Source organism: Podarcis vaucheri (genome assembly GCF_965113315.1).
Source record: "Podarcis vaucheri genome assembly, chromosome: 15".
In the NCBI taxonomy this organism is placed as follows: domain Eukaryota; kingdom Metazoa; phylum Chordata; class Lepidosauria; order Squamata; family Lacertidae; genus Podarcis; species Podarcis vaucheri.
This window is the reverse complement of record NC_138753.1, coordinates 26294657-26322644: the sequence shown is the minus strand read 5'-3', so window position 1 is coordinate 26322644 and position 27988 is coordinate 26294657. Positions and strand designations below refer to the sequence as shown.

Genomic DNA, 27988 nt, shown 5'->3' with positions numbered 1-27988 from the left:
CTGTCCACTATTGCTGCTCCCAGCACTGAAGAAATTGTGGTACTGGGACTAGTTGGAAAAGATGTTAAAAAGAAAGATAAAAACCTATTCCTGTATGCCACGACAGCAGCAAGGACTATGTTAGCCCAGAATTGGAAAACAGAAGTAATACCAACTATTACTGAATGGCAGGTCAAAATTATGCGGAACTGGCTAGAATATCGGGGAGAATAAAAGATCAGGATGAACAAAAGTTTTATGAAAATTGGAGTAAATACTTGGATTATATAAGAGACAACTGTAAATCTTTAAAGACACTGGCAGGATTTGATTAACTTCAACAGCTTATGATCAAATAGATAAATGTATAAAATACATGACATAAAGAAAATATATGGTACTTACCGAAGGGGAGGGAGGAAGTCCAAAGCTCAACAGAGCTAATGTTATGTATGAGATGTTTTAATACAATGAATGTATTGGAATGTATGTCTGATGAAAACTAATAAAAATTTAAGTTGAAAAAAAAAGAAGAAGAAAAAAGAAATTGTGACACATGGCTACAATCCTGTTCATGTTTACTCATAAGTAAGTTCCAGTAAGTTCAACGGAACAGTTCAGAGGCCGTATGTGTCTGAAAAACAGTTGCTGGAAACTGCAGAAGCTGAGAGTGCAGTTGCACCCGGGTCCTGCTTCCCACACGCATGTGGCTGGCCACTGAGTACAGGATTGGGAACAGCTGTGACGTCACATGAGACCCTTTTAACTATAGATGCTACATAATAACCCAGAAACCTCAGCATGCCAATCATGCGCTCCACGTTCCTTCTGGGTCAATTGATTGGTTCTTCTATCCATCCCATGATCTCAGCTTCCAAGATGTAGTGTATAAAGTTCTTCTGTGACTTGATCATGTGATGGGCGGCTGGTCTTTATCTAGGATGTGGCTCCTCTGCTGCTGTCATTAGCAGAGCCTCTCACTCTTCCTGCTCTCCGACGAAAGATCAGCTCAACTCCAGCAATGCAGAATTCAGGGTCTCAGAGGACGATCCTAACGACGTCTCCTCCGAGGACAGTGACCTTCTCCAGGATAACTACATTTAGTGCTTCCCATAGGCTGGCCTGGTAACTTGCTTCCAACCTTTGGTGGTTTCTGGCAGGGGATACATCTGGGATGCACAGCTGTTGGCTGGAGGATTGGTACCCAGTGGCTGAAAAAAATGGGAGTTTGGGGGATTAAAAAAACTCTTCCAGCCGTGCACAGAAGTTTTGGAAACTGCAGGTTGATGCTTTTAATATCTAATGCATCTAGGAAATAGAAATACTCTTCCCACATTCGCTGCTGTGGCACAGTCATAGGTAAAGTGCTTTGTTGGAAATCTTGGTATTCTTGTTGCTGTGCTGCACTGCTAATGGAAGTGCACTTTGCAGCGTAGCATAAGCCAAAGAGAGAGGGGAGGCTCTCTGCCCCAAGGAATTTACCATCTAGACTGAAAAAGTGTGGGAGTCAAGCAACAGGGTAAGAGAAGCAAACTGGAAGAGGGGAGGAATGAAAGAGGCAGGGGTGGGGGTGAGAGACAGTAAACTGCTGGTTTGGGGCATTGCTCAGAAACATTTCCTTTTCTTAAATGTACTTTGCACTAGCCTCTTTCATCCAACTTGTGAAATTAAATCTTTGTAACATAATAATTCATGCACAAAGTTTCACCCAATGCTCACACAATTGCTGGAGCATGGAGATGAGTGTAGCCCCTTCTGTGCAGAATGTGTGTACAGTAATGCGTCTGAGTCCATCTGTGCAGCCTTGGTTGGATGTTAGGAAAGCTACCCATAAGCCACCTGTGCCTGTCCAGTGCTCACTTGGGAAAGCAAGCATATGCAAAGCAAGTTGATGGTGTATTAAAAAGCCGGGGGGGGGGAGGGGAGAGAGCTGGCTGGGAATGTTTGAAAGCAAAGAGAGGTGTGAGCCTTGTTAGTGGCTGGGATTGGGTTTGCACTATCTTAACACTGGGGCACTAATGCTCAGCATCTTGAATTCACTGAAGAAATGGGAAGCTTTGGGGAATAGGACCAGAGGGAAGGGAATCTTTCAGCTAGAAATGTAAATTTCCAGAGGTACGAAGAACCAGTCGCTTCCAAATTATGTGCCACTGAAAGGTCATTCTGGTGAATACCAGGCTCCTTAAAGGCTTGTTATGAGAGAGAAGCACACCTGTCCTGTTGGGTGCTAGTGCCAAGTGAGGGAGTGCTGCTTTTGTTTGAGTGGGACCCATCCGGAACAACAGAATTCTATTTTTTATCTGATGCAAAAAATAAACCAGAAATAAAGGACGGACTAGCAGCTTGGATCGCACAGTGTCAGCTGACTCCCAGGCTTGCTGCTTGCTCACCAATGACACATTATTTTTCTTTCTAGCAAGATGCTGAGCGACACAGAGAATATGAAGCTGTTTGGGCCATGCAGTCAGATGCATGGACACAATTATAAAGGTGAGGGGGCCTGAACAACTTTGTGGGTGGTCCTGCTTATTTTTAACACCACCATGGGGTGAAGGATAGAGCAGCTGTTGAAAATTTATTTGGGGGTTTCCACCTGAATTTTCTCTTGACAATTCGAGCCTCCTGGTAGTCCTGCAATTCTCTCCATCTGTTGCACAGATACATAGTGGAACAGCAGAGGCTGGATATACTTGTATGTTACATGGCTTGAATACACAGTCAATCCCCATAAGGTTCCTCATGTCGACAAATGGCCAGGGATAGAATCACAGAGCCTAGGATTTGAATAAGAGTAGAGGCAGGGATGCGGGTGGTGCTGTGGTCTACACCACTGAGCCTAGGGCTTGCCGATCAAAAGGTCAGCGGTTCAAATCCCCGCCACGGGGTGAGTTCCTGTTGCTCGGTCCCTGTTCCTGCCAACCTAGCAGTTCAAAAGCACGTCAAAGTGCAAGTAGATAAATAGGTACCGCTCTGGCGGGAAGGTAAACAGTGTTTCCGTGCGCTGCTCTGGTTCGCCAGAAGCGGCTTAGTCATGCTGGCCACATGACCCGGAAGCTGTACGCCGGCTCCCTCGGCCAATAAAGTGAGATGAGCGCCGCAACCCCAGAGTGGACCACGATTGGACCTAATGGTCAGGGGTCCCTTTACCTTTACCTTTATTAGAGGACCTCCAAATCAAATGGTGGGAGCCTAAACACAGCTGAGAGGTGGTGGAGCAAGAGGTTGATTGCTTTGGAATCACTCTTGGAAGGTGAATCGGGTGAACAATGGGGCCAGGTAGACTAAAATGGAAATAGCACCAGGTGCCAGTGCATTAAGATGTGTTTGCAAAGCTGGGTTGGAATAAGTCAGGATCAAGGTAACCAGGAGGAACTTGGTAAGATGGAGAATTTTCAGAGTTAATTAATAGCCTGGAAGCAAAACGGACGTCTGTTGTTTCAACCACCATTGCATCCATTCACAATTCAAGGGATATATGTATTAGCTGCTGTATCAACTTAATTTTCTTTGTTCAGCTTTGTGCAAGTTCACATTTTGACAGGTTTGCCTTGAGATTCCAACACTGTCCCCATTCCAGAACAAGCAATAAAGGAGGATCTGCAGACATTGCTGGTCTTGGAGAGTTAATTGTTTTCTTCTTCTCTTCTAGTTGTGGTAACTGTCCATGGAAAAGTAAGTAAAACCATGGGTGGCGTAGGGAAGAAACCATGAGTAGCTAGGTGTGACTGGCAGACTCAATAGGTGTTTTGGCTCATTTGTTCTTCCATGAACATCATTCATTCCACTACATCCTGCTCATCACTGAATTATCATGAAAAATGGAGAATGCCAAAATTATATTTGACCAACAGGCTGGTATTATTCTGCAGTACACGTGATGAGAGCTTAACTTACCATCTTCCAGAAAGTCTTCATTATGTGGTATAGGGACGTGAGTGGCGCTGTGGTCTAAACCATAGAGCCTAGGGCTTGCTGATCAGAAGGTCGGCGGTTCTTATTCCTGTGATGGGGTGAGCTCCCATTGCTTGGTCCCTGCTCCTGCCAACCTAGCAGTTCGAAAGCACATCAAAGTGCAAGTAGATAAATAGGTACCGCTCTGGCAGGAAGGTAAACGTGCGCTGCTCTGGTTTCGCCAGAAGCAGCTTAGTCACGCTGGCCACATGACCCGGAAGCTGTACGCCAGCTCCCTTGGCCAGTAAAGCGAGATGAGCGCCGCAACCCCAGAATCGTCTGCAACTGGACCTAACAGTCAGGGGTCCCTTTACCTTTACATATGCTTATGCACACAGAGACAATATTCATATTTACGTTTGCATGAAGACAATGTAATGCACATTTAAAAAGGCAACCCTAGAAATAATTATTGCCATGAAATATAACTACTAAGAGTATTAAAGGCTTGTGATTCAGGAGTCCATGAATGTGCATAATCCTAACATTAAATTGACAGAACATTGGAGGGGAAAGGCATTAGGGTTCTGCTGTTGGTTAGTTGGCTTGTGTTAAGGGTTGTATTTATGATATTGTGAGCTGCTAAGTTGCCTAGAACATCCGTCTAGTTGGTGGGTTGCAGCCTCACCTAATGCGGATTGCAGCAGCAACACCTACAACCATACAAATATATGGTGTAAAAACATGTGGGCTTCCAAATGCACGTTTGGGCTAATGATGGATCCCTGGTCTGAAAATGCTAACGTCTACTGAACTAGTCTGCTGGCGTGCTCTGGTCAATGGGGTCACAAAGAGTCGGACACAACTAAATGACTAAACTACTACTACTACTACTACTACTACTACTACTACTACAACAGAGCTAGAGGCTTTTTTCGCATAGACACCATGTATATCTAAATTTATTATTTTGATTAACCACCAAGAAGTTCTCCTACGTGATCCAGACTGAATAGGCAGCTCCCAATTCATTTTGGAGCTTGCAAGGTCGATTGTACCCAATGGACCTTTTTGCCACCCCACTATTAGCTATTATATTGCTAACCTGTAACCGTAAAAGCCAAGTCTCTAACTCTGAGTGGTGTTGCCACATTGGCCCATTGCTGCAAGCAGCTTTATTGTGGCATAAGCTTCCACCTGCAAAGCCCACATCGTCAGATCATAGAGATTGCGGACCGTGCTTTAAAAAAATGTTGCAGGTTGCACACCCATGTCATGAGGCAGCCATTATAAACTAGACACAAAGTTCTGGGTCGTTGGGAGTGCCATGCAGAAGGCTCTGAGACTAATTGCAATAGACTTCATGTCCACACCCTCTAGCGGGGAGTGGGTCGCCACTAACCTCTGGGTCATGCCTGTGTATATTTGACTTTAGTGTGCTGGCCAGCTCCCATACTTTCCTTTCCTAGATGGCTGTAGAAATTCTCCAGCGGCCATCAGGAATTCAAAGAGTAAATTGTATTCCCACAAAATCACCTGTCCATAGATTGCTGAGATGCCCACTGATCTTCTTTCTAGATTGATCCCACTTCTGGGATGGTGATAAATCTGGAGGATTTGAAAGCATTCATGAAGGTAAAGATGCTGGATTGTGCCTGGGAGATTCTCGGCTGAAACCGTAAACACAAAGGGGAGGGGAATGGTTCTCTAGCCCAAATCTGCTCAGCACTTCCCAGCTTTCCAACTCTCATAAGGTTGATGACTGCTGTTTATTAGAAAAAGACCTCGCGTAACCCAGCTTTCATTCTGAGAGCGCAAGCGGTCAATCACAAAGTCTGTTCAAGGACTTGCAAACCAGCAGCTGGCATGTCTGTTTGAAATGCAAACTAAAACCTTTGGCAATTTCAGTCAGCCTAGTGAGCCATCTATTTTTATTTTGCCTTGCGGGGAAGAAAAGAGGGAAGAACATTGCAGAAATGAGTATATACTGTACTAAGAATGTTGGAAGAAAACTATTCAATCAGATGAAAGGTTCCATCTGTTTTAGCAATTCTTGTTTCCCAGAGTGACTCGACCAAATGTCCCAATGGGAAACCTGTAAGTAAGACATGAGGATAATAGCCTTTTTTAGCTCATGTTCCCAAGCATGTTGCCTCTGAACCTGAAGGTAGCCATAATAACTAGTAGCTTTAAAAGCATCCCAATCTAGGGACCATCATCGTATCTTGTTGTAATGAATTTCATGTTACCTCAGGGAAACGTTTGGCCTACCAGACATGGCTGTACTATAATTCCCATCAGCCCCAGGGCTGATAGGAGTTGCAGTTCAGCCACACCTGGAGAGCCAAAGGTTCCCCACCCCCGAGTTAACTCATATGTGCATAAGGGAAATAACAATTATTTTAACAATCCTGCTATGCCACAAAGTAAAACTGATTAATCAAAATATTGCTGTTGGTTTGCTTGCTTTTCAAAGTACCAAGGAATAGGTTCAGCAAAAAAACTCTTCTGTGATAAAGGGCCTTGCATATATTTCGCGGTCATACCACACAAATTCAGAATTTGGTGCTGAACGCAAAATTCAGCATTCTAAGACCCAGCTTTTTAAAAAAAATAAATGCTGGTTCCTATCCTTTATGGCCCTATTAGGCTTGAATATATTTGGTGAACTCTCCAAAGTTAAAGCAGAGGGGGAGGGGGAGATTGGGGGTAACATTTTCTTCCACTGATGATAAGAATTTGATACATAGCTTTTTGCCCTGTAGCAAAAATAATAGCAGAATTCCTCGCACACTGCCCAAAGCCAGCATGGTATAGTGGTTAAGAGTGGAGGACTCGTAATCTGGTGAAGCGGGTTTGCTTCCCCGCTCCTCCACATGCAGCTGCTGAGTGACCTTGGGCCAGTCACACTTCTTTGAAGTCTCTCAGCCTCACTCACATCACAGAGTATTTGTTGTGTGGGAAGAAGGGAAAGGAGATTGAGACTCCTTAAGGGGAGTGAAAGGTGGGATATCAAGTCCAAACTCTTCTTCTTCTTCAAAGCAAGTAAAGTGGTGCCTCGCAAGACGAAAAGAATCCGTTCTGCGAGTCTCTTCGTCTTGCGGTTTTTTCATCTTGCGAAGCAAGCCCATTAGCGTCTTAGCGGATTAGCGCTATTAGCGGCTTAGCGGGCTTAGCGGATCAGCTGATAAGCGGCTTAGCGGATCAGCTGTTAAGCGGCTTAGCGGCTTAGGATCAGCTGATAAGCGGCTTAACGGCTTAGGATCAGCTGATAAGCGGCTTAGCGGCTTGGGAAAGGGGGGGAGGGGGAAAAACCCGCAGGAACTCGCAAGACATTTTCGTCTTGCGAAGCAAGCCCATAGGAAATTCGTTTTGCGAAGCACCTCCAAAACGGAAAACCCTTTCGTCTAGCGGGTTTTCTTTCTTGCGATGCATTCGTCTTGCGGGGCACCACTGTACTCATATTCATATAAGCTTATATGAATATCCCTATAGGCACATTCATATAGTACGTTCAAATTGAAGAATTAAATTATACTTGGTGTAAGATTTTGGCTTGTCTTGGTGCAGAATTCTTCAATAGAGCTCTGTGGAAACTAAATGAATTTATAATAGTTAACTGCTCTTTGCTACTCACTTCGCATCCTTTGCCTTGTCCCTCTTAGTATCCTTTTCTGCCCTTCCCCAGGAAGCCATCACAAAGCCCCTTGACAAAAAGGATCTTGACCGCGATGTCTCCTACTTTACCAACATTGTAAGGTAAGAAACCAGGATGATGCTCACAATAATGGTAGTGATATACCTTACCCACTGTCAGTGGTGGACCACGGGGTCTCAAATTTCAGCAGCTCCCTGTGCAACACCAAAATTTGGTGCCCTCCCCCAGCCTTCGCCTTCCATTCTACAACATAGTTGCAGTGCCCCCCAAGGCTCTGCACCCAGTGCGATCAAACCAGTCGTGCTCTCCTATATCCACCTTCACTGCCCTTCACCAGCAGGTCCTGGGAGGGTTATAACAAATTAAAATTTGCTATTAAAAAGAGTTAAAACAAGTCACAGGAATAGTTCAACTGTGTTAAATTTTTGTCCAGCTCTCACATCTTTTATCAAAGCCTCAGCAAACCACTCGCCACTTTCTCTTGTGTTTCTCTAAGTCGCATGCAAGAAAGGTGCAGACAAGCCTAACGCCCTGATTCTGTCTCTGTCAAATCTCCAGCACAACCGAGAATCTCGCTGTATTCATCTGGGAGAACCTCCAAAAGCACTTGCCTGCAACGGCTCTTCATAAAATAAAACTCTACAATACAGATGAGAGCAGCGTTGTCTATAGGGGAGAAATGCCAGCTCCATCGACTGTCGTGAATGCCTGCAGAATGCCCACCACAGATGACCAAAGGAAGCTTTGTAGCAGTCCTAAAAATATGTAACTGCTGGTCGCGATTGCAACCTTCCTGCCATGTGCTCCATTTGTGGGCTTGGGGGAAATCCACTGATCCATCACAGGTTACAAAGTCTGAACCCACAGGCGTGTCCAGCACTTGTATGTATTCATGTGCACACTACCAAGGGGTTTAGAATCTTTGGCTAGAGTTATGATGTGCATCCATTATGAGTGCATTTTTCTCTAACCCAATGCCCACAAGAGGTTCGTATACAAAAGTAATAAAGAAAGCTTGGTTTAAGACATGGAATGAAAGTGACAGAATATATAAATGCTGCTTCAGACAGCAAAATTTCAATTTAAGCAGCCAGCAAATCCTACAGTACATAGACACCTTGATTTAAAGAGTGAAAGAATCCCTAACTATTCTCAAAAGCCTACAGAAAGTGAGTGGGAAGTGACAATTTTGCCACTGAACCCCACGCTAATAGCAAGTCAAGGAATGAAGAGGGAAGGGTATACCTGTCCTTAAGGGCAAAACGTATGTTGGTTCCTTAAGAGTGTGACTAGGTTCGTTATTGGACCTTGGAGCACTGACAAACCATTGAGAATATAAAGTTTTTGTAGTAATTTTAGCCAATGCAATCTAATGAAAACGGGAAGTGGGCTTTGAGAGGAGCGATTTCTATAACTCCAATAGTTTGATTGTCATGTTGTTTCTTCCCAAAATTTCCCATTTTGTTTATTCTGCTTAATTAAAAGTTGAAAAAGTATAATCCTGGTGAGCAATGACTAAACTGGTTATCCTTCTTTGCTTCCTTGTTATCATGGCATTTTGCCTGGTAGCAAGCATTCTTTAACGGGAGATGTTGATTAGATTTTACAGGTAACTAGATTACATGTACTGATCTTTATTCAAGGTATTAGGAGCTCAGGAGTCTACCAGGGCATGTTTGAGGTAAGATTGGTACCAAGGTCAAGAAAGTTCAGAATGGGGATCTCCTTATGCCAACCTTTTTATTTGTGCCATGATCTTCAGTAATAAACCATAGAAAAAGTTCAGAATGACACACACACTGCACACACGCATACACACTGCACGCACACACTGCAGACTCTGTTTTTGAGCCTTCTTGATTTTAATTTATTTTAGTCTAGTTTTTTGCCATTTTAAACTTCTGTCAGGGCTCTTTTACCTTTACATTTTTTATGTTTTAAATTATGGTTGCAAGTCTTTAGTGACAATTTTATTGTTTTATCTTTTTGTTGACCGCTTTGAGATTTATCTACATCAAGCGGTATATAAATTTTATTAAATAAACCAATAAATAGACAGACAAATGGTGTGACTCACTATAAGGCAGTTTCCTAGGTTCCAGGTGCTCTTCCCAGGTGTTTTGGACTACAGCTCAATTCTGGGTGGGGTGGGGCTGATGGTTGTTGTACTCCAAAACATTTTTAGGGTACCAATATGGTGAAGGTTGACCTAATGAATGAAAGCAACATCTCCAGACATGGAGGCGGTCTTATGGTTCTTAGTATGCTGTCCCTGGGAAGAAGAAGACCTCATTTCCACCTGTCAGCTCCTGCGGGTGCAACGTTGTGTTACCAAAAAACAAAACATGAATCCCTAACAGAATCAGGGCATCCCTTTCTCTGTCTCTCTCCTCTGTCTGTTTCTCTCTCTCCACCCCTTTGTTTTCAGCAGCCAACTTCTCCAAAAGAGTACAAAGCACATTAAAACATTGCTGTTATCATTGAAAAGATTTGAAGATATACAGAATATGTCCAAAGCGCTTTAATTGCATTTAGATAAGTAAATCTCAATATAGATAATACAAAAATAAAGGCTAAACAAAATTAGACTTGTCCGAAAGGTTAGATTTGAAGTTGATATTGCTTGAGTGCCTCCTTTAAAAAAACCTGATTTATGGTCAATGTTTTCCTTTCATTGGCGACAGCTCTCACACTCATTAACCTATTTCCTTTTTAACATCTCTGTGGATCAGAATAGTCCCAAGAACTCCTCTAGAAGGCCTGTTTATTGAGCTGATTTGCTTGCACAAAGCTTACTTAAGAAGTTAGTCTATGGTGTGGCCTTTGCAGAGTATTCTTTCAAATCTGTGGCAAGGTTACACAGCAATGAGCATTCATCCTGATTTGCTGGTGGGATCTTCCCGTTAATAATTTGTTAATCCCACAATTTGCCAATGCATTTCCCTGTAGCTTTCCAAACTTTAAAAGGTCAGTTTTTAAGTGGTTCTTTTCTGTACCAAGGAAAGGGCTGTAGATCAATGGTGGGACACCATTGCATGCAGAAGTTCAATGCCAGGTTCAATCACAAGCATCTCTTGGTGGAGCTGAAGTTCTGGAGTGCCACTGTTGGCTCAGTGCAGATAATACTGAGCTACATAGCAATGGTTTGACTTGGTATAAAACAGATTGTTGTGTTTAATCTGCCTTAATTCTGCAAACCTAAATTCACAGATGCACTTCAATCCCTCCCTCAAATAGTGACAGCCTGTTGGCACCCCTAGATAGGTTAAGATTAAGAATATTGTCAAAGGTTTTAAGATCAGAGCATTGTAGAGCAGACTCTTTCTCCTCCGCATCCTATGTGACCACTGCCTAATCTCTATTGACCTGGAACAAAGATGCCATGAAAACCATAGGGGAACTGGACAGGGACTTCTGCCCGGCCCAGTTCAGTAAAATTCTCAGCATCCAGAATGAGCAGGAAGGTACCTCGATTCTGAAACAAGAATGATGGTCAAAGTCGAACAACAATACTGAAATGCAGGATTATCTCCCTCCCACCAATGCACCCTCTCACAATGCTCTTTTCAATAAAATTAGAAAGGTGAAACACAGAGGAACAGAGAAGCTGTACAGGGTGCTTCCACGTGGCAGTTTACTGTGGACCCAGCAATGTCCATGCATGCAAGTTTTGCGCAGCACCCTCCCAATGTCATCCTCATCAAAATTCCATTTGATATCCTCACTTGCCCCAAATTTGAACCAGACCTTGCCCGGGTTATTTCACTTACCGGATATTCCACAGAAATGGTAAATCCAGATTAAATGGGAGAAAACTATATGGGATTGGCATTTTGATGAGGAGGACGTCACATGGAAGCTACGCAAAGGCTGTATGCAGGAACAGCACCAAATCCACACACTGAACTGTTGTGGTGAAGCGCCCACATTGCGTTTCGAAGCAGAACACAGGATCCTTCTGTACACACCAGTGTTCACTAGAGATCATTGTTACTGTTGTTGTTATTTATTATATATTGTATTTTCCTGGTCCTAAATAATAATAAAATTAATGTTCAGACAGTGGCCATTTATATAGGCAACGAAGACCAAATTACCTGCTTGGCTGTGAGCACAACAGACAGAATAATCCCACGATCTTCTGCAGCAGAGTTAGGTTCTGGCACAAACACTGGCTCAGAAGGATACATTCCATCCTGTCGCCAAATCTTGCAGGCAAAAACAAGGGAACAAAACAGGCTCCTTATTGTGGGTTTTAAGAGCCGGCTCTGGCCCACCCTGAAATTAACTGTGTTTCATCCTTTTACCTTCATCTCCTTGGTCTTTATGTCAGTCTTAATCAGTGAGTCACCAACCATATGCCCAAAGCCACAACCATAGAAGTAACGATATTTCTTCGTATTGTAATTAGAATAGTTAATCTGGGGGAATTCAAGACCCCCTGCTTCCTTGAGGTTCTCATTATGTAGGCTTTCATATGTGCACCAGATCTGGAAAAGGAATCGACACATTATAAGTACATTGGCAGTTGCCTTATACTAGGTAAGCCTGTTTCTCCATCTAGCCCAGTATTGCAGTAGCTCTTCAGGGCACCAGGCATGACCTTCTACCTGATCCTTTGGAAATGTCAGTTCCTGTAGTCACATGCTTGCTAAATTGGAGCCCAGTGTTTACATTTTCTTTTGGCAAGGAGCAGCTTGTCAGCTACAGCACGGAGGAGCAAAAGGGATGTTGGTGGGCAATACAACCACATGGAGAGCGAGTTCAGCACAATATGGAAATGTCAGGCACAAACGGTAGCCCCTATAGCATCCCTTTGTACAGAGAGTACATACCTTCCCATTGGATTCTTTCGTGGCCGTTGCTGATGTGTAGGACAAGGGGCTGAGATTCTGTCCCACAGCTGCACTGGGATCCACATTGATGGGCAGAACAAAGCGTCGTGGATACGGCCTTGCCACTGAATTGTAGGCCTGCCAAGGAGACAGGATGTCATTGCAAAAGGAAGAACTGGTCCCTTTTTGCAGGCCTGGTATAGAGATAGGGAGCAAGAACCAACCAGTAGAGAAATAGAATTCCTTGGCCTCCCAGTTTGGGGTCCTTCTTGGGATAAATTTGGTTCCGTTCTGATTTTAATGCAAACCTGCACTTTCAAAAATAAAATGCAAACCAAAATATAGCTACCCTTTGATATTTGCACTTCTCTGAATTTTATGCTGCAGTTCTCCAACCAAATAATCTGTACAAAATGGATTTAAAGATCATGAAATGTTAAAGTGCACCATTGGTGATTCAAAGCTTCTTTCTTCTGGAAGCTGGAGATTTCAACCACCTGCGTGACTAGTTGTCAAGTGCAGCTACAAGCTGCATGTGCTTTGGGCACAGAACGGCATTATAACCAATGCCAGTCCAAATCAGAGTAGACCCATTGAAGTTAATGGACATGACTATAAGTTCATTAATTTTATGTAGGACTAGCACTGAAGACAACCCACTGGACTGAAATGCTGCGCTCATGACTGCAACCCCACACCCACAACAACAGCACAGCTGTACTTACCATAGTTAATTATGCACTAAACTCCACCTTCACAGCATGTAGTGAGAGGGAAATGGAATCTTGCTCCAGGAAAAGACATAGCTGAATGTAGCAAGAGCTGTACATAGGTATTCCTTGCCACTGATGCCATCTGCCAGCAAAAGGCTGCTTACACAATTCCTGAATATGAGAACCGCCCACCAACAGTGCCTCCATCTTGCCAGGATTCAACTTCAGCTTACTGGCCTCCACGACTGCCTTACCTGATCCAGAGCCTCGCCTGCCTTATGGAGGTTTTGCAGCCGGTAAACATCAAGAGCCCCTCCATCATCTTGACAGCACAGGTCAAGGACGATGCATCCTTGATCTTCAAAGGCATTGATTTGATGGAAAAACAAGAGAGGCTCACTGCAGTACTGCCCGGGCAACACCTGTGCAAGGAACACAAGACATGCCAGTAATGGCATCTCAGGCCCTCAGTGACACCTAGAGAACATTCCACAAAGCATCCCCTCTGAAAATCTTAAGTTATATATATTTCAGCGTTGCTGGAAAGGATTTTAATATAGGGGCAAAAGTAGGAAGCCTGCCAGCCAGCTTCTACTTCATAGCCCTCTGCTGCTACAGGAGGTGGCTAAAGTACCGCACTTCGCAAAGAGTGAGGGGGCAGGGTTGGGGGGCAATAGTTAGCAATGTCATGAGATGGTGCCTTATATACCTGAAAACATCAACAGCCAGATAGCTACGTATGAGGAATCTGATATTTCAAGCTCCCCAGCCCATGGCAGATGATTGCAGAGTTTGTCCAACATGCAAAATTTATACCAGGTGTGCAGGTTTTGGCGCTCTGGCAAGAATCTGGTTTTGAGGAAGTGAAGTGGCTATCAACTGAATTCATGTTGTTACAGCGGAGGCAGGCTGCAGAAGCCTTGCAGGAGTTTGAGAATATATGATCCAGGAAGGTGGATCTTTAGTTCCATCTAGTGCAGCTTTCTACTTCCCCCCAGTTGATAGCCAGAGGCCTCTCAAATCTCATAAGCAGGGCTTGAATGCAAGGAGAACTTTCCCAGTTGTTTATTCCCAGAAGCTGGTATTCAGGGGAACATTATGAAGAAGTGAAATTCTTCCGGGGTAGGAAACTTCCAGCCTAGGGACTGAATGTGGCCCTCCACATTACTCTATCAGGACCTCTAGACTTGCCCCGGGCCATGCACTCCCTGGCCCATCACTGCATTTTCCTTGAGTGCTTCTGCTAGGCTGAAAGTTGTCCTTGGATACCGTGATACATACAGTATCCCTTGTGCATTTGCCCATGAGGGCAAATGGTTCCCCAAGCTGCAGAATGTTCCTCGCCCCCTATATACTTTCAGCTGCATTATGAGTAGCTGACATGAGCTCATTCCTTCAAAACTCAAGAAGTCAGTAGACTTGGCTGCTGGGCAGTTCTTCAGCAGGTAAACCTATTGTAGCAAAAGCCAGGCACTGCCCAGAAAAGAAAAACGAGCCATGAGGCAGTGAACCCAGAAGACGTACCTGCCCAGTGAGCTTGTTCACTACATGGAAGCGGGTACTGTGCTCAGGCTCCCAGCTGATCGCTTCCAAAAAGGATTTCCCAAGAACCTTGGCTGTGATGAACTTCCAGAGGTTCATTTTGAGTGGCTGCTCAATAAAGATCACATAGTTTTCACTCATTCCTACAAAGAGGAGACAACAAGGCTCAGGACAAACACTTCCAGCAACACTTCTAAGCCCCTGCTGCTTTGCTTCCCGTCATGGCCATACCTAACCTTCCTCCTGCTATCTTGACCCTTCCTTGCTGAAGGAGTTTCAAATTGCACCCAGTGCAACCTGGTGTGCTCCAAATGATCTTGGACTACAGATCCCATTAGCCACAGCCAGCGTGTGGCGTTGTAGTCCAAAAGCACCAGGTTGGGGAAGGTTTCAATATGTAAAGCTTTGAATAAAATATATTTAACCAGAGTATTAATTGCACTATTTCTATAGCACTTCTCACTATACCGCTTGTGATTTGTGCTAAGCAGTCTGCTAAAAAAAAAAAAAGAATACCAAAAGTGATCAGTATATTCCTGCAGCTATTAAAAGTTTTTAATAATAGGATAACCTCCCCATTTCTTTATGGAGCTGCTTTTTGGATTAGAGGAGTGCGGTCTAGTTAAATATTGTCCAAATTAAATTCCTACAGATCCCAAGATGTGCTCCTAATGCAGCTGCACTTTTGGTAACAGGACAGTGCCCTTCTGAGATAAGAGCATGGTTGCCAACCTTAAACCTTTGGCTTAAGAGCTTTATGTTTTTTTACTGGAAACAGGGCTGTTAGCACGTTTACCTGGGAGCACCTTTTGCAGTGCTTAGACAAAGCTTGTTGTCCTCCAAGCTCTCTGTGTTAGGCTCTCACCCTTCCTCCTCCTCCTCCATATGGGACATGACAGGAGGTAGAATCTGAACAGCATGTCCTATTTTATAAATTCAGTGCTGGAGTCTGGCAGCATACGATTGGCCCTTTAGTAACCAAATCTCCGGGAAGGTCAGTAAAATTATAAGTTAAATAAGTTAAATATCCCATGGAAGATAAAAACCCAAGGGTATCCCTATTCCGATGGTGGCTAAATTGCTATTAATATCAGTGAGAACAACAGGATTCCTCAACATCTGAAACTGGAAGGACTATCTCCAGGGACCAATCCAAGATAACTGTAGCTCTAACTGGTAATCTTTATGTTACACTTTTGAATCTGTTGCGCTCTGAGATTCCGGTGCCCTTCTGTTCTTTTCAGTCTATTGGCTGTGCTAAAGTGATTTGATGAATTTCTATTCCAAACCACTGACTAGGCGTTCATGATGTCTGGGCTTTGACTCAGAGATGTTCCATCCTTGCAACATCGACTATGGGTACATCTGCTCCACTTAAAAGGAGGGCTGGCAACTCTCACCAAAGCTGTGGTAATAGGAAGGTTTCATCTTATCCTCTGGCTCAATAGAACACAGCACTTTTGCACCCTGCAGGCTAGAGTCATCGGAGCCCGACGTCTGTGGGGGGACACAGATGATGTTATAGTTGGAGCCTGGAAGAGAGAAAATGCATTTGCTATTTTTTATTATTATTAGCTGCCCATCTGACTGGGTTGCCCCAGCGATCCTGGGCAGCTCCCAGTAGTCGTAGTAGTAGTTATTATGATTATGATTTATTACTTATGACCCGCCCATCTGGCCAGGCCTCCTTAGCCACACTGGGTGGCTTCCAACAGAATATTAAAAGCACAATAAAACATCAACCATTAAAAACTTCATTACACAAGGCTGCCTTCAGATGTCTTCTAAAAGTCAGATAGTTGTTTATTTCCTTGACATCTGATGGGAGGGCATTCCACAGGGTGGGCACCACTACCGAGAAGTCCCTCTGCCTGGTTCCCTGTAACCTCACTTCTCACAGGGAGGGAACCACCAGAAGGCCCTCAGCGCTGGACCTCAGTGTTCGGGCTGGACAATGGGGATGGAAATACTCCTTGAAGGATACAGGGCTGAGGCCATTTAGGACTTTAACGGCCAGCACCAACACTTTGAATTGTGCTCAGAACATGACCCGGCCAGCAGTCCAGCTATAGATGGAACTAGACATTGGCTCCATAATTGTTGATGTGGGGTTTTGGAATAAATGCATGACATGAATGCAAGGCATTCTGATTCATAAGCCTCCATGTTTCCAGTTGAGAATAAGGTCATGCACACTCCATGCCACTGATTTGGATTTAATATAAGAGGGTGGAAGACGCAACCTCCAACGCATGGTTGTGAAACGATAAGCACATAAAGATTCTGGGCCAGTTCTTGTCTTATTCATGTGACAGAAGCCTCTTATTCATGTCCAAGTGCCACAGGCAGTGTTAGGAACACCAGTGATCTAACCAGAAAGTGCTTGCCAAACTCCCATGCTTTCCATGACATTACAGCAGCTTTCCTAAAGGGGGCCCTTCAGATGTTGACTACAACAGACGTGCTGGGGCTAATGAGAATTGTGGTCCAAAACACCTTGAAGGCACCATGTTGAGGAAGGCTGCATTAGAGACTGCAACCACTTCTCTCCCTGTCCCTTTTCCCTTCTGCATGACAAAGGTGTTTGCAAACGTGGCATGAAGGCTGGCAACATCAACCCGGCCACATGTGGGAATCCCTTGCAGACGACCACAGTGCCTGGAGGCAGGCAGTCAAGTCATGTATCCATAGCAGTGACCAGAGGAGAAATGACCTCTGGGAGAAGAGAGAAGCAGAGAGAAGAAATGCCATGGTGCTTCTGCAGCAACACAGCCGGACGCCTTCATCTGCCCCAGCTGCAACAAAACATGTCTCTCCTATATCGGTCCCTACAGCCACAGCAGGCACTGCAACCATCCAACAGCTTGACCTCATTCCCAAAGGCAGACTCCTCCATTGGCTCCCAACACAGATGGATGCCAACCATGTATTTTTACATTGTAATCCTGAGGAGCCAGCAAGGACTGTTGTTGTTTTTATGGATTTGTAAACAGCCCTGGGAGCAGTTCTGGCTGAAGAACAGAGTAGAAATGCTTTGGATAAATAAATTATTTTGAATAAAAGCAGAAGAGAAGAGAAGAGAAAATATAATGATCACCTTCCCTGACCACCACCACCAGTCTTCAGCAAATCAAAAGCCCCTTGCCTTTGTCTGCTACCAGATGCACTGGAAAAGGTATTGTTCTCTGACAGTTCCAAACAGAAATCGATTAGTTAGTTGGCAGTGCAGCCCAACAGAGTGACCAGGCAGACATATAAAGAGCAAGCTGCATCTGCTGCAATCTCTGCATCTAAAACCTTTGTTTATGAAGTGTCTGTCTTGGCAAAAGTAATGCCTGAACAATAATGCAGCAGACATCTGATCCCCCCCAAACTGGTGCTCTGAACAAAAGTGAAATATGAGTTGCAGGAAAGAATGCAAAACTAGTTCTGCAGACTTCTACGTTGTTTTCCAAGTCTGCCCCAAATGTTTTATTATATAATGACAGGAGCCTGGCACCTTTCCCTGCTATTCACATGTCCTGACACAGAAGCGAACAGAAGCAAGTGAACAGAGCAACAACACTGAAAGTTCAGCAAATTCACAAAATTGCTGGAAGTAATTGGAGCAAGTTGGCTGCCTAAACTTCAACAACGCAGGGTGCTAGAAATTTCTTTCTGGGCTCTCCTCCTGCAGCCCTTCTCTTCATTGCAAGCTCGATATTGCCAGTTACAATAAATACTCCAAATATTTCAGTTTAGTGCATTCTCTCTGCACTTCGTACTTCACCATCGCTGCCCCGAGCACAGCGACAAGTAGGCTGCAATCGCCACTGAAGCCAATAGAAATATGCTTTGCACCATTTCATTTCAATGCACACAGCCATATACAGTGCAGAACCAGTTACAGGACTGGAAAAATCAACAGATAAATTCCTGTCAGCTAGTTGTCAAGCTGTTTTGTGTGTTTTAATCAGAGCTGGGAGAAAGTGGAGTGAGGAATCTTTCATCAAAGTAAGATTATAAGGAGAGGGGATCTGCCAGTGTTTGCCTTGAATGCTGCTATTGCCTGTCTCTTAGCAGCCCTTATCCAAGAGTCACAAGTGTGATATATTTTTCATCAGGGGAGCTAACATCTTTCTGAAGATGAGCAAATATTTTGATGCACAAAGGACAATATTGCTGTGATTATGTGCGTCAGAAAAATAAATTAATGATGTTGCCATGAGGGCAGGGTGGTCTTTACATGTTATGTTTTTATAAACATGTACACACACACCCCCAAAAAAGAGTAGCTACTGTTGCAGAAAAAACAATAATTAATGTGGAAGAAGGCTTTTCCTGAAGTGTGGAACAGTCATTTTAGGGGATATTAATTATGGGATATCTGTAAAATGTGCTTTATTCTTTGTTTAGAGTTTGTTTTATTGTACACTGCTTTGATGGCCTCAGGTTATAAAGTGGTTTATAAATCTGTAAAGAAAATATACCAGAGGCAGTGCATGCAATCCAGGGATTCTATTGCTCTGTCTCTAACTTGTGGAACAAGGTTCTGGTATCTTTGGAAGTTGCAGGAGAAGCTCTCCCACAGACCACAGTGACCTACTGGGTATATATAAGAAATAAGGCAGCCTCTCATATAATGTGGTCCTGAGCAGTATAGGGCTTTATATATTAATACCAACACTTTGAACCTGGTCCAGTAGTGAATGGAGCTCCGCATCCAGTCCATTCCTAGCATAGAAACATCACAATCTCATACACAATGTCGTGATTTCCTAGAAGTCAGACAAGTCACCCTCTTCTGAGCCATAGAATCTCACCATGTTTTCCATACGAGTTGCCCATGTTATACGCTGTCCCGTCTGGGTCATAGTGTGGGTGGGCAGTTGCTCCATTCACTGCAATGTACTTTGTCCAATCCACCTGCAAATGCAAATATATATATATATATATTTTCCTTTCAGGGTCTAGGTGGAAGCGATTCATTTATAAATATTTCTCCAGCCCTGGTATAAGCTAGACAACATGGATCCCTGCCTTTGCAACTAGTTGTGAATAATGGCACTCATTGGCTACCTCTGCTAATCAGATTTCAGTAAACAGACGCATTTGACTTCTTCGCAGATGCATTTGTCAGAGTGCGCATGCTACAGTCTCATACACACATGCAGAAGATTGGGGTGCGAAAGGGTTGGTAATCTGCTGGGTTAGAGAATGGACTCTACCATTTCAAGGGGGGTTTCATTTCTGGGTGGTCCTTTTTCTTCTTCTTCAAAATAGCCATGCCAATAGAAAACTTGAACAGTGTGGGGTGGGGATTGTGCTAGAAACTGTCTTTGCTAACCTGGTACTCTCCAGATGTTTTGGACCCCCATGCGATGAGAGCTGCAGTACAAATGACCTGAGGGGAAATGGCTAGACTAGAAGGTTTCTACCTGCAGGGTTAGCTTTCTACTTTCATTGAGTTTGGAGGAAAACATTCAGAAATGGGATCTCTCACCTGCAGACTGAAGCAGTAGAGGCCATTCTACCACTCCAGGTCTCATGTTATTCCCATCTCTGCCACATCTGCAGACCAGACCAGGTCTGAGTCTCAAAACAGCAAGTCTCATCCAAAGTGGCCTACCCTTCAATACGGCTTATTTACAGAGACTTAACCAACACCTGGGACGCGGGTGGCGCTGTGGGTTAAACCAATGAGCCTAGGGCTTGCCGATCAGAAGGTCAGCGGTTCGAATCCCCGCCACGGGGTGAGCTCCCGTTCCTCGGTCCCTGCTCCTGCCAACCTAGCAGTTCAAAAGCACGTCAAAGTGCAAGTAAATAGGTACCGCTTGAGCGGGAAGGTAAACGGCGTTTCCATGCGCTGCTCTGGTTCGCCAGAAGCGGCTTAGTCATGCTGGCCACATGACCCGGAAGCTGTATGCCGGCTCCCTCGGCCAATAAAGCGAGATGAGCACCGTAACCCCAGAGTCGGTCACGACCGGACCTAATGGTCAGGGGTCCCTTTACCTTTTAACTAACACCTATGAACCTTTAACCTCACCCTGCAAGTGCTGTGATCCAGCTTCCTCCTCCTGTGACCTTAACACCACAGTCCCACTCTATTCCTTCACCTTCTAAGAGCATCAGGTAGCTGTCCTGGATTTCTGGGAGACCCCAGAGAACCACTCTCAGTCAGACTGAACCATACTGGGCTTGATAGACAAACAGTCTGACCTGATTCAGGTTCCTTTACCTTCTCCTTTGTTTCAAGGGTTTCCGGATTGACCTTACGCATTAAGTTGGTTTCTGTGCTGACGTAATAGTCGCCTTTGTAGACCACGTAGTTCACATTGCAGTTGTCCGTCATTTCTGGAACAAAAACCCGAGGTTGGTTTGTGGGTGTGCTACAAAACACTTGGGATCATTGGAGTTGCATGGATGCTTTTAAACCGATATTGAGTGCCAGAAACTAACAATAGCAGCAGAGAAAACATGTTCTTCTCTTTATTTTCAACTTTCTTGGGCACATGAAACTAACCACAATTACTTTCTGCTTAACCCTCAAGAAAGAAGGGCTTTTTCACTGGACAGGTTTAATTCAAATCCATCAAACCTCCTGTGGGGAAGGTTCTCAGGCAGGGTGGAAGGAGAAAGAACTTGCCCAGGTGGAGACCACCTGGTGGAAACCCTTACACATATGGTTCCTAATTGCATACTATATCCTGATCTCCGTCAGCAATTTCTAGATCAACTCTGCATCCCCAAATAGAAACCAGAGTTGGATGTCATACATTTTCTATTACTGGGGAATGATCAGGAGCTCACCAAGTTAGTGGCTAAATATCTCTATTTGGGGTTTTTTGTCGTCGAAATACACTGCAGACGCCCAATCTCCCTGGAGACCTAGAGATGTGACGATAGACTGCTCTACCTCCTTTCTATTAGCAAATGTTTTGTGCCACTGGGGAAGTGGTAATTCTGTATTGATTTTTTTTTTTTTGGATGTTTGGATGTGATGCCAATAAAAGGTTTGATGATGGTGGTGGTGGCTTTTAAACCAGTGGTTTTCAACCAGTGTGCCATGGCACCCTGGGGTGCCTTGAATGATGGTCAGGGGTGCCGTGGGCAACACTGGCCTCTGTCCCTCTTTCCTTCCCTCCCTCCTGTGATGCCCTCTTGCGTCTCTGCCTCCCAAAGGCTTGCACAGCTGTTTATTGCATCAGCCCTGGCTATAAGCTCTGTAGGTGAATGGTGCCTCTGGGAGCAGTTGCAGAGAGGACTCCCAAGGAGAGGGGAGAGGCAAGGAGGCTGAGGGAACAGTCCACAAGGGATGTTTGAGACTGTCAGCTCTGCAGGCAAGGGGTGACATCAGTGGGCTCCTGAGCCCCACAGGGGTGCCGCAGAAAGAACGTAGTTGGTCAAGGGAGCCGTGGACTCAAAAAAGGTTGATGTACAAATGTGCTGGAAATGTAAAAAAAAATGAGGGTGCTTTTTAATCATATGTGGTGGTATGTAAGATGACAAAAGACTTCTGGGAAATTATATATAATGAACTGGGGGGGGTGTTGAAAATATGTTTCCTAAGAAACCAGAAGCTTTTCTTTTAGGTATTGTAGGACCAGAGATCCTGAAGGACCAGACGAAACTGTTTATTTACGTGAGCACAGACTCTCTTAGCTCAGAAATGGAAGGATAGTATACACCTGAGACCAAAGAAGAGTGGCAAACAAAATTGATGAACTATTCTGAGATGAAAAAAATCTTACAGGAAGAATTAGAAACCAGGAAGAGGGAGTCTTTAATAAAGAATGGGAAAAGTTTATAATTTATTTGAAAAGCTATTGTAAACAACTACATACATTGGTAGGACTGACAGGAAACTTGTTGTTAAAATTTAAACTATGGATTGGCAAAGGATTTATAAGAATAGAGTTATGATAGAGATGCAGAGGGGAAAATCATTACATTAAGATCTGCAATGAGCGTGGGGAGGGAAGTCAGAAGGGACTATATGTTTATGTTTTTAATTCATTTGTTTATGTAAAACAGAAAATGAAAAAATAAAATTTATATATATATAAAAAGAAAACCTCTGTTTTCCTTGTCAAAATTGTTTGTGCCTCCAGGAGTCACAGATGAAAGTGGGGGACGGTGGGGACACACACAAGTGGTGGCAACCTGCCTTACTGTGGCAAGTGGCCTAAAAAAGAGAGAATCACTTTGGCTGTTTTTGATAGGAGCCAGTGAAATGGTCCCTTCCTCTTGGCTCATTCTCTTGGATTACTGTCAACACTGTGAAAGGTGAGCTCATTGCAACTGAATGAAATACACTGCGGAGTCTCAGTTGAGCTGATTCAGAGGAACCTGAGACATCCCTTTTACATGAATTGTCAGGCAGCTATAGAGATCCTACGGGGGCTGGAAGTAAAAAAAGGCACCAAAGATTCTAAGATAAGGTTACCAGATGTCCCCATACAAAATCCATGGAAGTTGAACAGTGTCCCCGGATTCATTGAAAAAATCTGGTAACCTTATTCTAAGAGGTGTCTCCTCTTGGCATTCTTAGTGCTAAAGAAAGGATTTTAGCGATGTTTGAGAAAGACTGAGCAAGCCTGTGAAAGTTGGAACAAGAACTGTGGGAGCTTGGGAAGGAAACAGAAACCAATTACATGCAAATGAGATGAAGAAAGGTGCTTATCTTAATCTCCAGGTGGGAGGGTGGAGCAACAGAAAGCTTTTTATGTGGTGGGATCAAAAAAGGTAAAAGATGTATCAAAGCAGTTTGGAAAAGTGTTAAAATATATTCTTTGCTTGCTTATTCTGTAAGTTACAGATAGGTAGCCGTGTTGGTCTGCCATAGTCAAAATAAAAAAATATTCAGTGTATCTGAAGAAGTGTGCATGCACACGAAAGCTCATACCAAGAACTAACTTAGTTGGTCTTTAAGGTGCTACTGGAAGGAATTTTTTTATTTATTCTGTAAGGTTAGTCTGTGTTGCATTGCAAGGCTTAATAAACTTTTATGACACTTACTTGGCACTTCAAACCTTGACATGAAGCGCTCAAAAATGGACTTGCAAGGGTCAGGCATAGCTAAGGTTCCAAACTCAGATACCATGATCCGGTTGTTCCGGCTGTTAGTCATGTAGGAATCGCTCTTTAGGAACTTGCTGCTGTACTTCACAACTCCATCATCAATGTCAAACTGGTGCATCAGAGACATGCCATCAAACCAGTGGTTATACCTTCCATTGGAGAAGAGAAATCTAATCAGCGGGGGGGGGGGGGAATAGGAATACAGGGTGCTGATTTCACCTATTTCCCTTTTCAGCTCCTGCCAACTTTAGGCATCCAAGGCAGAGGGCCTTCTTGGTATTGGTGCCCACCCTGTGGAATGCCCTCCCACCAGATGTCAAGGAAATAAACAACTATCTGACTTTTAGAAGACATCTGAAGGCAGCCCTGTTTAAGGAAGTTTTTAGTGTTTGATATTTTATTGTGTTTTTAATATTCTGTTGGAAGCCACACAGCTTGGCTAGGGAGGCCTGGCCAGATGGGTGGGGTATAAGTAATAAATTTTTATTATTATTATTACTCCTACTCCCACTACCTACTTAGATCCTCACTGATGAGAAAATGTGCACATGCAGTTCTGCCCATGTAAAATGCACATATATACCAAAGTAAGAGCAACAAGATCAGGTACAAGCTGATTTGGGGGGGGGGGATTGATGAGGGCACACAGGTGTGTTATTTCATCTTTTCCTTCTCAGCCAGGTAACAAAGGGAGGGGAAAACGCATCTCCCAAACTTGGGGAAACACTTGTTTGATTGAATTTATGTTAACTTCACATATTGTGGGGAGTAAGTTCAAAACCGATGAATGCAAATCTCAAAGGACTGAAACGTTTTTCTTAAAAACTTCCTTTTAGATGAGGGAAACAAGAAATGTTTATTAATAAAGAATCTATCTCCAGGGTACTGACTTGCCTGTTAATCCTGCCACCGCTAGGGAGATGGGGGTGGCCAGAATTCTCGAATCCCTAAGAACAAACCTTGCCAGCTGTGAGCAACATGGTTCTTGTATTTTCTTTCTGGAGACACAATTGACCGAACAACCTACATATGAAAGAGCATATCCCTGTGTGGCTTGTAACTTTTCTGGGTGGCTTCTACAGCCTGATCCATAAAGATATGCAGATTTTTTTTTTATCTCTGAGGTTTAGAATCCCTTGCAGGGCACAGCCACAGCAAACCAAGCAGGCCTTACTTGTCTTTTCCAAACTCAAACTTCCCTGGGCCAACTCTCAGCAGCTTGCCCTTCAGCCAGGTGGGGACATGCCCCTCGATCTTCGTAGGAATAGCTTGAGATGTCTCTTCTACGCTGCAGAAAAATGGCGAGATGCATTCCAAGCCCTTCCGGTTGCTGAAGGAGACCTGCTGCTGTTTCTGGGTCAATAGGAGACTTGGTACCACTGAGGAGACAAAAGCAAGAAATTAGCAGACCAAAAAGGAATACGGGCGCCCACCAACTTACCTGGAGGTTACATTACGGGCTTCCGTGCGCATAAGTGAAATTGTGTAGGCTGCAGCCTATGCAGTCACAAGAGCATGTAATGTACTGTAATACTTGGGTAAAGCCATGCATTTTCCTAGAAACTAAACAATGAGTCCTGGCAGGAGTGGCACACAGTCTCAATGGAGACCACCACCAGTGTCCAAGACATGGGGGCAGGCTTCTTCTTCACCAAAGGGAGTGCCCAAATCTAGCACTATTCACACACACACACACACACACACACACACACCCCAGCAATGAACTTCCATGGGGAAAATAAACTCATACCCTCAGAGACATTACTGGGATGTCAGGTTTCCCAGGCTCTCAATTTTCTGACCACAGCTCCCCCATATTTCTGTTCCAAGGTTTTGATTAATATTCTATTTGATTTTTTTATTGCATGTCGATAATAGGCATTTATTTATTTTTTGCTTGTGTTTACGACAGTAGTTTGTGTAAACCACTTAGAGATTTTCTTACATTTAGCAAAACCAACAAATTTGCCCAATAAAAACCAGCCTAAAAAAGCAGAGGAAAGACCTTCCAGAGGAGGGGAAATAAAACTCGCAGAACACACAGCTACACACCAGCCTAGGCAAATTAAATAAGGGATATGCTTTATAGCAGCCATCAACCACCATGTACCGATTGACATGCTTGTCTTAAGTGTAATACTTAAGAATAATCATATTTTCACATGCAGTCTAATTGAGCCTTCAGCAGGGATCAGCATTCTAAAACCCCTTCTTATATCTTTAAGGTTCAAGAAGCTTGAAAGGGGAAATCCACCTGCAGGGTTAAAGCAATTATCCCTTTGGTGGTTAAGCTCTGGTAAAATACATTCAAAGCAGAAAATCTGATGCTATGTGTAATAATTATGTAATGAGGTAGAACGCGTAGCTTCCAATATATCCCTTTCAAGAAAGGGAACATTACCTTCTGGGCAGCTTTATGAAGGTCACATGCCCGAGATGGGTAGAGATAGGTATCTTTTACCCTTGTAACACAGGCAAGTTTTGGCAAACACTCTCACACACTGTTGGCGCATGGCATGTGCCAAACATGTGCAGCTCCCCAAGCGTGTAGGTTCACGGCAGTGCAGTTTTGTGCTGGAAGAAATTCATTCGGACTCCAACTCCTAAATCAGTACAGTCCTTTACTGACAGGTCCAAAGCATTAAGGCAGTTTCCCAAAGATATACATCTTTGTTATTAGCAAACCAAATTGTTATACGGGTATTGAGGGAACATTGGAATAAAGAATTAGAGATCTCAGTTTTGACCACACAGTGGAAAACTGTTTTAACTGCTACAACAAGGGTGTCTCTGGACCTTAAATTGAGGCTATTACAACATCAACAAAAATTTAGAGTATACTGGACCCCATTACATTTGTTTTTTTTAAAGGGCTATCTAAAGTATCTAAGGGACGTGGGTGGCGCTGTGGGTTAAACCGCAGAGCCTAGGGCTTGCCAATCAGAAGGTCGGCGGTTCGAATCCCCGCGATAAGGTTAGCTCCCGTTGCTCGGTCCCTGCTCCTGCCAACCTAGCAGTTCAAAAGCACATCAAAGTGCAAGTAGATAAATAGGCACCGCTCCGGCAGGAAGGTAAACGGCATTTCCGTGCACTGCTCTGGTTCGCCAGAAGCAGCTTAGTCATGCTGACCACATGAACCGGAAGCTGTACGCTGGCTCCCTCAGCCAATAAAGCGAGATGAGCACCGCAACCCCAGAGTCAGCCACGACTGGACCTAATGGTCAGGGGTCCCTTTACCTTTAAGGTATCTAACTGTTGGAGATACCATAGGGATAACGCTTCTCTAAAACATATGTTTTTTCATTATCCTATATTGAAAGAGTTTTGGCAGGAGGTAACTGAAACTATCAACAGAACTATATGGAACAACCTTAGATTTACAGAACAAAATATCCTTTTGAATTATATACTCACCACATGGAACCTTACAAACATGCCCTTACCAAACAGCAAAAAGACTGATACTGATGAATTGGAAAAATAAAAATGTGGCTCCCTTCTATGATTGGATTGAAGACTAATTCAAACTCGCAACATATGAAAGTTGTTTTTGTTTTGTTTTTAAAGGCAGTTTCACTATATACAGGCTTCTGCTAGATCCCTAGTAGAAGGTGCAGGCTTCAAATGCAAAGCAAGTCCAATTCACAGCACACATACAGCACAGAGTTCAGTGTCAATCTGGCAGAGTTTCCTTGCAGCGAAGCAAAGAAGTAATGTACAGCCCCCTCTTAATATACCCAAGAATGATCACACCCTTGGCTAGTTGCCAGGTCAGTGACCATCAAACACTAATCGCATGACCTGAAGGTGCAAGATAAGGGAGGCCCGTGCACCAGCTTTTCCTTAACAGCAATTAAAGGAACCTCAACACCCCTTCTTAATTCTGTTTAGGAAAAAATATGTATCAGAGCATGTTATTATGCCAATATATCAGCAATGTTCTGGCTCGACTCACAATACACAAGTTTCATTAATCCATGTTCCACATTGTCCCTGACATGTCTATATTTTATGTCCATGTGTTTTGTCCTAAGCTTGAATTTTTTAAAAAATATTTTTTATTAACAGGCCAATCACATCACATTAATTCCAAATCACATTAATTCCAAATTACACAGCCAAATTTTTAAAAATTTTGTTGGGGGTACCCATGCTTCGAGCTCCAAAAGGAAATCCGATCATCTCTCTTGTTGCTGCTTTCATTACACAGTTCTGTCAAAATAATATTCACAGTTCTGTTCAATCTTCTCTTTGTTGTTTTCCTCATCTTCTTGTTGTTATCATATATTCCTTTCTTCATGATCACTGAT

At 43.7% G+C, this 27988-nt stretch overlaps 2 protein-coding genes across 5 annotated transcripts in view; one reads left to right on the top strand and one right to left on the bottom strand.

The window, feature by feature from the left end:
- The first annotated feature begins 210 nt into the window (after positions 1-210).
- On the top strand, positions 211-8702 carry LOC309519857 (6-pyruvoyl tetrahydrobiopterin synthase-like). Of its 2 annotated transcripts, XM_082201109.1 has the most exons (6): positions 829-1104; positions 2396-2469; positions 3629-3651; positions 5449-5505; positions 7559-7629; positions 8087-8702. In XM_082201109.1, the coding sequence occupies exons 1-6, from the start codon at positions 1001-1003 to the stop codon at positions 8295-8297; spliced, it is 540 nt and encodes a 179-aa protein (XP_082057235.1). In that variant the 5' UTR covers positions 829-1000; the 3' UTR covers positions 8298-8702. The 2 variants fall into 2 exon arrangements, with proteins under 2 accessions (XP_082057236.1, XP_082057235.1); XM_082201110.1 differs by lacking the exon at positions 5449-5505 and having other exon boundaries at positions 211-1104.
- Positions 8703-10034: 1332 nt separating this feature from the next.
- The window catches only part of BCO2 (beta-carotene oxygenase 2), a gene marked incomplete at its 5' end in the record, with an annotated part of 75304 nt that continues 57350 nt past the window's right edge, over positions 10035-27988 (bottom strand). For all 3 annotated transcript variants that reach the window (XM_082200987.1, XM_082200989.1, XM_082200988.1), the window contains 11 exons: positions 10035-11003; positions 11626-11736; positions 11836-12018; positions 12364-12501; positions 13331-13498; positions 14601-14761; positions 16019-16150; positions 19421-19523; positions 20836-20951; positions 23616-23827; positions 24853-25057. In XM_082200987.1, coding sequence (XP_082057113.1) covers positions 10887-11003; positions 11626-11736; positions 11836-12018; positions 12364-12501; positions 13331-13498; positions 14601-14761; positions 16019-16150; positions 19421-19523; positions 20836-20951; positions 23616-23827; positions 24853-25057 — 1646 coding nt within the window. In that variant the 3' untranslated portion in view covers positions 10035-10886. The remainder of the gene's footprint in view (positions 11004-11625; positions 11737-11835; positions 12019-12363; positions 12502-13330; positions 13499-14600; positions 14762-16018; positions 16151-19420; positions 19524-20835; positions 20952-23615; positions 23828-24852; positions 25058-27988) is intronic.